Source organism: Neofelis nebulosa, chromosome 15, assembly GCF_028018385.1.
Source record: "Neofelis nebulosa isolate mNeoNeb1 chromosome 15, mNeoNeb1.pri, whole genome shotgun sequence".
Lineage (NCBI taxonomy): Eukaryota > Metazoa > Chordata > Mammalia > Carnivora > Felidae > Neofelis > Neofelis nebulosa.
Window position 1 is genome coordinate 29,822,135 of NC_080796.1, and position 13,172 is coordinate 29,835,306.

General features: G+C 41.1%; 1 protein-coding gene across 1 annotated transcript in view; it reads left to right on the forward strand.

Moving 5' to 3' along the window:
• The first annotated feature begins 460 nt into the window (after positions 1-460).
• Positions 461-13,172, forward strand: part of NIBAN1 (niban apoptosis regulator 1) — a 153,176-nt gene continuing 140,464 nt past the window's right edge. The window contains exon 1 of the mRNA XM_058700636.1: positions 461-652. Coding sequence (XP_058556619.1) covers positions 598-652 — 55 coding nt within the window. The 5' untranslated portion in view covers positions 461-597. The remainder of the gene's footprint in view (positions 653-13,172) is intronic.

The following is a 13,172-nucleotide window of genomic DNA, read 5'->3' on the forward strand; positions in this document are numbered from 1 at the left end:
CAGATTGCTGGGCCCACTCCTGGAGTTTCTAACCCGGGGCGCGGGGTGTGTGTGTGTGTGTGTGTGTGTGTGTGTGTGTGTGTGTGTGTGTGTTTAGAGGGTACACAGGGGTGCGGGAACTGAAATTTTGCATCTCTAACAAGTTCTTAGGTGATGCTTGCGAACTGCTGCTTCTAGTACCAAAGGGCGTGCAAAGCAACGTCTTTAATTCCACTTCGTGACATGTGAGTGACGAAGGTTCCAGCTCACAGAGGTTTCCAGTCACTAGGGAAATTGTGCACTTACCCCACGGTGTTTTCTCGGCTGCCCATAACCCGGGGAAAGAAGCAAAGGCCGGCGAGGAGAAGGAACGAGCGGGCAGCCCTCGGAGCTCCCCAGCGAAGCCAGGGCGGGAAGACAGCCCCCAGGCCAGCCCACAGATCCTCAGAGGGCGCGCGCGGACCTGGAGGAGGCGCCCCAGAAGGCGGCGCCTCTCGGAGGAAGTTTGTCCTTTAACTGCAGAGCCGGGTTCGCCGTCGCAGCAACCTCCAGGAGCGAGCAGCGGGCGCCCACGGGAGCCGTCAGCGTCGCCCCGGGTGCATCGCGCGCACCGCGGCCATGGGCGGCTCGGCCTCCAGCCTGCTGGACGAGGGCAAGTGCACCTACATCCGAGGTACGCGCGAGCGGGGGGCTTGCCGGGGGCGGCGCGCCCGCCCGGGAGGGGGACTGCACCGCCGCGCGGACCCTGACCCCAGAGGGCGCGTTGCCAGCCGGTGCCGGACCCGCCCTCCACCTGAGGCGCGCTACCGGCGGGCGTGGGGACCTCGGGAGCGCACGGCGCCTCGCGGGGCCAGCTCTCTCCCAGCTCCGGGGCCGCACGCCTGGGCACGGGAGGGGCTGCGCTGCGGCCGGGGGCCCGCCGGCGGGGGATGCTCTGGGAAGAGCAGCGGCACGGTGGTGGGAGGCAGGTGCAGGCCGAGGGGTGGGGGCGCGACCCCGTTTTTTCCGCTCAGCCCGCCTTGGGGTCTGATCAGCACCTGGCCCAGAAACACCTCACCCTCGCCTCAGTTCTGGGCTCTTTCTGAACTTGCCCAAAGAGAGCCACGGGGATATCCCTCATTTCTGGAGACTTCCCGGGGGATTCCCGGCCTACACAGCAGAATTTCCCTCCTGGTAACATTGGCCTGTTTTTGTAAAACGCGGCGTCGGCCACATCTCTTCACTGGAACTTCAGATAACTTGTGGATGATTTCATCAGAGGCAGAAAGGACCGTGTCATTATGCTCCCAGGTTACAGGGTTTCTTTCCCTCTCCGGAGACGGGGGAGGGGGGGGAACAAAAGAGGAACATTGGCATATTTTGTAACAGTTAGCTAAAGTAATAGATGGGGAGAAATTCATTTGGGGAGACTTTCAGACAAAGTGACTCACTGGAGAGTCTGAGGCAGAAAAACAAAACAACAACATACACAAACGCAACAACAGCAACAAAAAACTTTAGAAAACAAAACAAAACAAAAACCCAGACTAAATGGAAACTGCAGAAAATCGTGACTCTTATCTCCTGGGTGTATTTGACCCCATCTCTCTATTCTGCAGCAAACCTTGCCCACAACCACTACCTATTTAGTTATCTTGTGAATTTAGTATTTTTCTGGCTTCAGAAATACCTTCTAAACTAAGTATCGAACTGTACATTTTACCCTAATTCTGTAAAGAAATGGTTAAGTTCTTCCTGATTAAGTTCTGTTTCTGGCCCCCTGAACTTTCCTGATAGGAAAGCACTTATTTAGTGTCCTTATTCCATATTTGTTTTCAGTCACCACAACATTTAAAATCATTTTAAAAGGATATCAAATCAGGGCACTTGAGAACCATGTAATTGACTTTCCAGATTCCTGCTCTGGTGCTTGTGGAGGCAGAGAGGATCATCGACAGCCCATTCTGTCAGGGGATAAATCTTGGTCAAGTATTCCTTTGCTGTAGTTTATTTAAAATGGGAGAAAGATGGATGGCTTATTTATATTAGTTAAACAGCTAAACTAAGGCTGCCTTAGTCTTACAAATTTGGCCATGTGCTTATTTTCACCAGTGTGTAAGGGACTGAAAGAACAATGTAGTAGAACATAATGAGGAGAGGTTTGCATTTAGTTATTTGCAAAATATGTTTATGCCACTTATTTTATAAGACTTCCTTTCACCGCAAAGCTTAGAGACACCTAAAGTTGAATCATGGCCATCTACAGTAATCATTGGAAGTCCAGCAATGTAAGGGATTAATGTCCTTAAAGACTTCATGGTCATGACAGTTGGTGCAAGCCTTGTATTCATGTGAAAAGAAAATGTGTTACCCTTTTATTTTATTGTGAAATTAAATTATTACCCTCACAAAGTATGAGACGGCTAGTGCACAGAAAGGACTTGTGATGAATATGTTCTGAATGCATAAAACTATAGCAGAGTGTGTGACAGTCATTACATCCACAAGTCTTGTTCAATTTTATCTCCTTATTCTTTGGGAGGACACTTTCAAGTTATGTACGGGCAGAGGGAAGAGAAGAGTTAAAGTTAGAATACCTCCAGAGAAAATGAGACGTTGCCTCATTTGAGAATACTAGTCTTGCCAAAAGAGAAAAGAGCATTGGAAAAATGCATGGTGTTGTGAATTGTTAGTGCATGAGCACATGAAGGTCATGAGGCTGTGATTTCCTGATGGTTTTGAAGCCTCAGATCCCTGTAAAAAAAATTATATATATGTGTATATATATATATACACACATATATGTGTGTATATGTGTGTATATACACATATATGTGTGTATATACACATACATGTGTGTATATGTATGTATATTTACATATATACACACATGTATATATACATATATACATGTATACATATACATGTATACGTATATGTATATACGTATATGTGTGTATATATATATATATATATGTATATATATGGCCCTATCTTCTCTGATTTGCCCATCTTTTAGCCCATAAATATTCTCAAGTTTTGATTTAATTATAAGCAGAACAATCGAAAATATGACAGTAAGGTTTAAATACAATTTTATGACCTATTTCTCAGAAAGGAGCTGCCAGTGAAATATTATAGATTTGAATGCCCCTGTAGCTGATTCAATAACTTTCCTTCAAGCTTGATAAACTTTGCTAACATATGGAGAATAACTAGTCAGTATATTTGGAGTCAGTTTTGTTAACTTAATCTTGTATGTGTTGTAAGCAGCTTACTTCTGGTATGCTAATGAGTCTGAATCAGCATTTGCTTTTAGACAAATCATTTAACAGCTGCCGTTCAGTTTGTGTGCATCGAAACTTTGTGTTAACAGTGATGCTCATCACATGGTTGTTTTGAAAATACATTATTTCTTAGGATTTAGTGAATTTCCAGGCGAAGGGATATCAGAAGTATTGAGGAGTTACTTCATTTCTAAAGATGCTTTGAAAATTATTACCACACTCATGTTTCCTGGCACAGAATACATTTTTAGGATTGCTTCTGGAAACTTTCAGTAATTTCACTTGATACGATGTTTCAATTAATAAATAATTCTAAGACCAGGTTGTGATCATAGGGACAGTGTTATCTGTTAGCCCTCGGTGTTGCTTTTAGCACTGACTTAAAAGGGTCTTCTTTCAATGAGAAAGAAAGCTCATAAATTATCCAGGCACCGGTGATCAACTTAGGGCACTTTGCTCTCTTTATGCCACGTTTCCTTTTACTTTTTAAACTTTGATATGCAAAAATGAGCTATAGCTTCAAAACACACAGTGCCTTCCTGTTTGAGAAATAATTATATTTCCTTTTAAAAATTGCCACTGGATTGTTAATGAATCAAAACAAAACAAAACAAAAAAGAACCTGAAAACTCCCTCCTAAATCCTTGCGTAGAGTCAGAATAAGTACTGGAAAATCAGTGCCACAGCTGAGAATTGTGGGAGACACGGGTCTCGGTGGGGACTGGCAGACACGTGGAGGCCTGGTAGCAGCAAGTGGCAGGAAAACCGTTCTTTTCCTAGACTTACTGCAGAGTGAGTCCCAGTTAACCCGTAAGGGCCCAATGGCTTCCAGTGAAATGCTTATCGGTGATCTGATGCTTATAAAGAAAATGAGTTTCAGCTTAAAAACAACTTGTATTTCTCATAGGGGATTTTCTCATACTTGTACCGTAAGGGTTCACATGGGTGGCAGTATATGAAATTTATGCTCAGAACAGTGTCTGGAGTGATGTCTCCACAGACAGGATGAATGGAAGATAGGGAGAACTGTACATGTTTGTAGTCTACTTAATCTAGATGTATATAGTACTAGTCTACACATTTGCCTGTTCTTCAGTCGTAATTTGTGGGTAGGAGACGGGCATAAGAACTGGTCTGATTTATATGGATATTATGACAGTGTAATCTGAGAGTCCAGTTTATCTTGCTAGAAATGGCAGTATATTGTCACGGGTAATTAGGATATGGAGCGTGGGTAGGCACAATTAGACATCAACCCAACATCTTTTCCCCATTCCTCTTTCAAACAGAACCGCACTTTTATTTGGGGACTGAATGTCCCCTCTGTAAAGCCATGTGTCCCAGAGAGGCTAGCCCCACTTACGGCTTTTGAGGGGTGGGTGCAGATTGGCCCGTGCCTATCACGGTGCTGTGTTCTTCTTGCCAGTGATTATATGTGGCATGGGATTCTGATGCAGTGTGGCCAGTGAGGCTTGGAGGGAGGTTTACTAGCTGTTTCTAAGAAAGTTTTCTTCCCTTTTTAAAAGGAGACAAAGGGTTGAGACATATTCTTCCTTTCCTTCTTCTTTTGGACTTTGTTGCGTTTGAATGTGATGCCTGGAACTAAGTAGGAAGGGAGCTAGCTCAAAGACATAGCCACCATTGGAGCACTGCCAGGCCAACGTAGTCTCAGAGAAGAGAAGCTAGAGCCCGGGCACACCTTGCTGATCGCCTTTCTGTCCTACTTGTGCGTACTTTTTGTTGTGTAATATACTAAATCCTCTTTGAGTAGAGGTGGTAGAGAGTGCTGGTTATCCCCCAATATCATTCTTCCCTTTTTTTTTTTTTTTTTAGTTTTTATTTACTTAAGTAATCTCTACACCCAATGTTGGGCTTGAACTCATGACTCTGAGATCAAGAGTCGCATGCTCCTCCAGCTGAGCCAGGCAGGTGCCCCTTCCTTACTTTTAAAAATAATAGAACCTCTATAGGGTGCATGGGTGACTCGGTTGGTTAAGCGACTGGCTCTTGATTTGGGCTCAGGTCATGATCTTATGGTTCGTGAGTTCGAGCTCCGCATGGAGCCCCACGTGGAGCACCATGTCCAGCCCCACATTGGGCTCCCCCCACTAACAGTGCAGAGCCTGCTTAGGATTCTCTCTCTCTTCCTCTCTCTCTGCACCTCCCCTGCCCATGAGCATGTGCTCTCTCTCTCTCTCTCTCAAAATAAATAGACTTAAAAAAAAACTTCTAGAAGTTCTTTAGAACTTCTAAATGTTAGCTGGCCACATGAACTTCCAGAGTAAAAATATTTCCCAGGCGTCTTTTCAACTAAATGTGGTCATGTAACTGAGTTTTGGTAAGGGGTATAGGTAGACATGTTGTATGCTCTTTCCAGAAAGTAACTTTAAAGAGAAAGAGTGTGCCCTTCTGTGTCCTTTCCTTCATACTATTGGCCAGATGGTGATGGTGGCTGGAACAGCGTCTTTCACTATGAGGTGTCCTTTTTAAGAAGGAGTCCATGCAGCATGGAGTCAGTGGACAGAAGGAGCCTAGGTTCACGTGGTAGAACCTCCAAACCAGCACTGAGCCTTCATAAGAGAGAAATAAAGTTCTATCTTATTTAAGCCAGTGTTATCTGTGTTACTATATTCCACAGACACATCTTACTCTGATTGTCTCTAGTACTTGTGCCCCAAACGTCATAACCAGCACACTAAGTGGTGCCTTGTTGACTCCCTTTAAGAAAAATTAATCAGAAGAAAGTAGGAAGTCAGTAAAGATTCTGCCATTAGTATCAGTGTTAGTTCTTAATTTGTAGAAGGGAATGGATTCTCCTGGGAAGTGAGGAATTACAGCTGCCCAGGTGGGAATAGCAGGGATGGGAGGAAGAAGGAGAGGGTGCCCAGTGTAAATAACACAAAAACATATGCTGATCACATTATATTTTGACAAAAAATCATGACAAATGCATGCCAAACTACTGACAAAGCTAGAAGGAGTTTCTAATTAGGAAAACTATTGCCAATTGGTAATTTCTAGTGGCAGCAATAACTTTCTACTACCTTTAGTCTTTCTTTAGTATGAATTGAGAGTTTCTTAAAATCATCAAAAATAAACACTAGACTGAGACTAATTAACATGTTCTCCTATTTTTGTGGAAGAAACAGTGACCTTCCCTCCTGGGCTCCAATTCATGCCTTGATGAACCTCATAGAGTCAGACACTGAATCAAGATCTGGTCTCAATGAAACATTTCTTTTTTTCTATGGACACTGGCAGTGAGAGGACTACACCATCAATGGTGCTGTAGTAATGGTAATTACTAAAATGACAATGGTGATTCTTTTTATTGTTTTATTTATTTTTGCTGGACTACTGAACTGATTGATTGTAGTTGTACTCTATTGTAATCTTTGGGAAATTCTGAACTGGGTTCCCAGGTAGAAAGTGCAACAGCAAGAGCTCAATTTGTAATGGTTTCTAATCCAATTAAAATAAATGTACCGTGAAAATTTCACAAAATACCCAGTGTGAATTATGGCATTGAATTTTAATCTCCTAATCAGATTATTTATTTATTTATTTATTTATTTAATTTTTTAAAATTTACATCCAAATTAGTTAGCATATAGTGCAACAATGATTTCAGGAGTAGATTCCTTAGTGCCCCTTACCCATTTAGCCCATCCCCCCTCCCACACTCCCTCCATTAACCCTCAGTTTGTTCTCCATATTTATGAGTCTCTTCTGTTTTGTCCCCCTCCCTGTTTTTTTTTTAATTTTTTTTAACATTTTATTTATTTTTGAGACAGGGAGAGACAGAGCATGAACAGGGGAGGGTCAGAGAGAGGGAGACACAGAATCCGAAACAGGCTCCAGGCTCTGAGCTGTCAGCACAGAGCCTGACGCGGGGCTCGAACTCACGGACCGTGAGATCATGACCTGAGCCGAAGTCGGACGCTTAACCGACTGAGCCACCCAGGCGCCCCCCCTCCCTGTTTTTATACTATTTTTGTTTCCCTTCCCTTATGTTCATCTGTTTTGTCTCTTAAAGTCCTCATATGAGTGAAGTCATATGATTTTTGTCTTTCTCTGACTAATTTCACTTAGCATAATCCCCTCCAGTTCCATCCATGTAGTTGCAAATGGCAAGATTTCATTCTTTTTGATTGCCGAGTAATACTCCATCGTATGTATATATATCACATCTTCTTTATCCATTCATCCATCGATGGACATTTGGGCTCTTTCCATACTTTGGCTATTGTTGATAGTGCTGCTATAAACATGAGGGTGCATGTGTCCCTTCGAAACAGCACACCTGTATTCCTTGGATAAATGCCTAGTAGGGCAATTGCTGGGCCGTACGGTAGTTCTATTTTTAGTTTTTGAGGAATCTCCATACTGTTTGCCAGAATGACTGCACCAGCTTGCATTCCCACCAACAATGCAAAAGAGATCCTCTTTCTCCGAATCCTCGCCAACATCTGTTGTTGCCTGAGTTGTTACTGTTAGCCATTCTGACAGGTGTCAGGTGGTATCTCATTGTGGTTTTGATTTGTATTTCCCTGATGATGAGTGATGTGGAGCATTTTTTCATGTGTCAATTGGCCATCTGGATGTCTTCTTTGGAGAAGTGTCTATTCATGTCTTTTGCCCATTTCTTCACTGGATTATTTGTTTTGGGGGTGTTGAGTTTGATAAGTTCTTTATAGATTTTGTATACTAACCCTTTATCTGATATGTCATTTGCAAATATCTTCTCCCATTCTGTCGGTTGCCTTTTAGTTTTGCTGATTGTTTCCTTCGCTGTGCAGAAGCTTGTTATTTTGACGAGGTCCCAGTAGTTCATTTTTGCTTTTGTTTCCCTTGCCTCCGGAGACGTGTTGAGTAAGAAGTTGCTGCGGCCAAGATCAAAGAGGTTTTTGCCTGCTTTCTCCTCGAGGATTTTGATGGCTTCCTGTCTTATATTGAGGTCTTTCATCCATTTTGAGTTTATTTTTGTGTCTGGTGTAAGAAAGTGGTCCAGGTTCATATTTCTGCATGTTGCTGTCCAGTTTTCCCAGCGCTACTTGCTGAAGAGACTGTCTTTATTCCATTGGATATTCTTTTCTGCTTTGTCAAATATTAGTTGGCCATACGTTTGTGGGCCCATTTCTGGGTTCTCTATTCTGTTCCATTGATGTGTCTGTTCTTGTGCCAGTACCATACTGTCTTGATGATGACAGCTTTGTAGTATAGCTTGAAGTATGAGATTGTGATGCCTCCTGCTTTGGTTTTGTTTTTCAAGATCGCTTTGGCTATTCGGGGTCTTTTCTGGTTCCATACCAATTTTAGGATTATTTGTTCTAGCTCTGTGAAGAATGCTGGTGTTACTTTGATAGGGATTGCATTGAATATGTAGATTGCTTTGGGTAGTATCGACATTTTAACAATATTTGTTCTTCCTATCCAGGAACATGGAATCTTTTTCCATTTTTTGTGTCTTCTTCAATTTCTTTCATAATCATTCTATAGTTTTCGGTGTATAGATTTTTCACCTCTTTGGTTAAATTTATTCCTAGGTATTTTATGGTTTTATTTTTTTTTAATTAAAAAAATGTTTAGTTTGAGAGAGCATGGATACTCATGAGGAGGAGGGACAGAGGTAGAGAGAGAGAGAATCCCAAACTGGTTCTGCGCTGTCAGGGCAGACCCTGACAAATGGTGAGATCATGACCTGAGCCAAAATCAAGAGTTGGATGTTCAACTGACTGAGCCACCCAGGTGCCCCAGATATTTTAATTTAATTTAATTTTTTTTTTTTTTTGTCAGCAAAGCTAGGTGACATCATTCTAAGAAGAAAGGTACATGCAGCAATGTGCACTGGTAAATGTAAAATGAAGTCAGAAGTAAAGACAAAAGAATAAAAAACAGAATTCATATGCTACAGTCTGTTTAAAGCACTTTAGAAAAACATAGGACACAAGGGCTAAAGTTCTAACAGTTCCAAACTAAAACACACACACACACACACACACACACACACACACACACACAAATGCAATACAGATTTTCTCCTTTGAAACTGGAAAATTCATTTTAAAAAGAGACTAGCAAGTTGCTGCCAATAAGAAAGTGCAGGCCAGCTTATAAAAATTATAAAAGTGCTTCTTCTTCTTCTTCTTCTTCTTCTTCTTCTTCTTCTTCTTCTTCTTTTTTGTATACATAGTATACATAGTTTTGTATACATAGTTTTTCTCACTCTGAGGAGAAAAGATTTAGAGATATGAAAGCAATTAATTCAGTTTTGCAAATTGCAAGGTCTGGGACCCAAAGAAATTTATATTTCTGTGCTTGCTATTATTTAGATGTTTATGTCTGTAGGATAAGAATATATTAATAGTTTTAACTAGGAGCTCCTAAGCAATTTTTAAAAAGTCCATAGTCTGAAGGAATTTTGGAAGAAAAGTAAATATCTCTGTGCCAAACCATGTGGATTTGGATTTTCTTTTTTCTTTTAAAGCTATTTATTTTTTTATTTTATTTATTTTATTTTATTTTAACATAAAACACAAGCTCAGAAAATCACACAAAACAAATGTATAGCATAGTGAATCACTTTAAGGTAAATATCCATGTGGCCATCACCTTAAATGTGGTCCATAATATCCATGTGGTCAAGAAATGGAAAGAACTTCACTAGCCATTCCAGAGGCTTCCACATACTCCATCCCAATCCTAAATCACTTTGTTTTCTCCCACAGTGACCACTATTTTCAGTTCTCTATTGCTGCCTAACAAACTACCCCCAAGAGATACTGGCTCTTTAAACAACGGTTAATTTGCTCACACCTCTGCTATCTGCCCTGGCTTCAACTGGGTGGTTGTACATCTTACATTTTACAAGTGGTCATTCCTGTGGCTGCATTCAGTTGGTGGATGGACTGGTGGCCAGACTCAAATGGGAAGGCTTTCTTTCTCTCTAGGTGGCCTTTCTACATGGTCTGTCCTGTAGGGTACCGAGGTGAGGGGTTTTTTTGTGTTTTTGTTTTTTTTGGTAATACTTATTTTTGAGAGAGACAGAGACAGAGTGTGAGCAGGGGAGGGGCAGAAAGAAAGGGAGACATAATCTAAAGCAGGCTCCAGGCTCTGAGCAAGCTGTCAGCACAAAGCCTGATGCGGGGCTCGAAGTCACAAACTGCAAGATCATGACCTGAGCTGAAGCCGGACTCTTAACCAACTGAGCCACCCAGGTGCCACTAAGGTACTGAGCTTTTTAAATGGTGGGTCAGGGTTTTCAAGAGTGCTACGGCTTCTAGAAGCTGCCAGAGCTTCTTAAGGCTTTGGACTGGAATGGCATGGGATTACTCTGCTACATTCTATTGGTTAAAGCAAGTTTTGGGACTAGCCTAGATTAAAGAGGAGGGTACTCCACAAAGTCATGAATAACGTGAGTTGTGCTCCATCAGAGAATTACTTCCATAATAGACTACGTACCACACCACTAATCCTAGACTTTAGAGTAATGACTTCCTTACATTTCCTTATAGTTTTATCACCCCACAATGCCTTTTTAAACTCTATAGTTTAGTCCTGGCCACTTAAAAAATATCTCTTTTAATCTACAGGTTTCCCTTATAACTTTTTTACTTGCAAATTATCTGTAGGAGGATCCAGGCTATTTGAAATGTAGAGTTTTCTACGGTCTGGAATTTGCTCCTGGTGCAGGTCGACACGTTTCTTCTAGATTTTGTACACATTGACAGAGTGATAGTGAGACTTGATCAGACTCAGAGTAAAGACTTTTGTCAAGACTATGGGTTGTGCTGTGGTCTTCATTTGGAGGTATATAACATCTGGTTGTCTCTTCTTGTGATGCTAGCAACCATTGGTGCTCATTGCCAGAACCCATGAATTCACTGGGGTTTGAAAAATTGTTATATGCTAATTATGTCATTTTGTTCTCATCTATTAGCTGGAATCATTTTATAGAATGGTACTTTTTGTAATCTACAGTTTTGTTACCCCTTGTTATAGTTTGTATAGGAAAGGCAGGATAAAAACTTAATCCCTTTTATTTACCATTTTCAAGATAATTTATTGTTTTCCTGTCATTCCCCAAAGATGATCAATTAATTTATTTAAAAATTTTTTTCATTTTATTTATTTGAGAAGGAGAGAGATAGAGAGAGCAGGAGAGAGAGACAGAGGGAGAGAGAATCTTAAGCAGGCTTCATACTGTCAGCCCAGATCCTGTCGCAAGGCTTGATTTCATGACCTTGGGATCATTACCTGAGCTGAAACCAAGAGTTGGACACTCAACCGACTGAGCCTCCCGGGCACCCCAGTGATCAATTAATTTAGAAAAATATTAATTTCAGCTCAGGTTATGATCTCAGGATTTTAGGATTGAGCCCTGCACCCAGGCTCTGTGCTGAGTGTGGAGGCTCCTTAAGACTCTCTCTCTCCCTCTGCCTCTCTCCCCCCTGCTCTCTCTAAAGTAAAAAAATATATACTATTGTGAACTCATGAATTCCATTGTAATTCTTATCCTTATTGAAGCTTGAATTTCCCATCATTGGGAATGAAAACCTCTTCAAGTTGGCTCCTGAATCCTTTTGAAATTACCCTAGTAGTATTTAATAGCTTCCTTGCCATCTGGTAGATCAAGATGTTCTAAGCTCATCCTGTTTATATCTTACCCTGTACCTGGAATATGCAATATCTATAAGAAGCCTGATTTATTTTAGTGGGAAATGGTATTTCAAGATGACAGTTTGGGCCTAGGAAAGCTCATTGCAATGACAGGTTGGCCATTGTTTCTTTGCCTATTTAGTGAATAGAACTAGGAAAAAGTGTTTTCTACATTATCTTTCTATCTATTCTTTTCCTTAGTTCTCAATTCTATCACAAGATTATAGAATTAAATATCCCCAAATTCTCATTTGATGCATTCCCCCTAATACAAACAATAACCTCAGACAACACAAATACTACCACCACCAGTTATGATTGTAGAAAACGATTGAACAAATTGTTTTAAGAAGTAGTAACACAGTTTTTGTATATGCTATCCAAATTCTCCTCCAATTTTATTTTATTATTTTACTATGTCAGAGTATATAAGTATTATGTTCTCTTTTCTCATTTACTCTTGTTTTACAAGTAAGTATTATTTAATACATTGGTCCTTATATTGACGTCTCTCTGGTGTTTGAGACTCATTATCTAGTAGATGCCTTAAGAGCTCATGGAAACATAAAGAATGACAACATACTAATTTAGTGGATCAGTGGTATCACCAAAAGTCAGCTTGTTTGTATCTTTCTACTCTCTGTGCACTAGTTCTCCTTATGGTTAAAAGATGACCAGAGCATCAGAAAGTATCACATTCTTAGGTAAATCAAGAGACTAAAAGGAGGACTATCTATTCTGTGAATTTCTTTATATGAGCAAACCTTTCCCAGATGGCTTACTAGGAGACTCCTCTGTATATTCCACTGATCAGAATTTGGGTCACACAATCCTTCCTAAGCCATCACTGACAAGTGTATGGAATTATTATGATTTGGTTAGACTCATCCAGATTCACCCGTGGACCAGGGCTAGAGTCAAACTTCTCTGAAGCACATGGCTATAGGGAGGATCTTGGATACCTGAACAAAATCAGGTTCAGTTACCAAGGAATAAGCATGAATGGCTATTAGACAGATAACCAACATTATGAGTTTTGATAAATATCATGAAGGGAATTAAAAGGGTACTGGGACAGAAAACTAATGGCACTGATAGGGCAAGGAGATGAGATATGCTTAAGATATGGTGCTCAGGAGGGTAATAAGTTACTATCCATGTGAAGAACCAGGGGGAGAATATTTTGAGTAGAGAGAATGGTATATAGAAGGGGATGGAGGAGAAGGAACTTGAAGGTCCTGAAGAACAGGTGGAATGACTGGAGTGTAG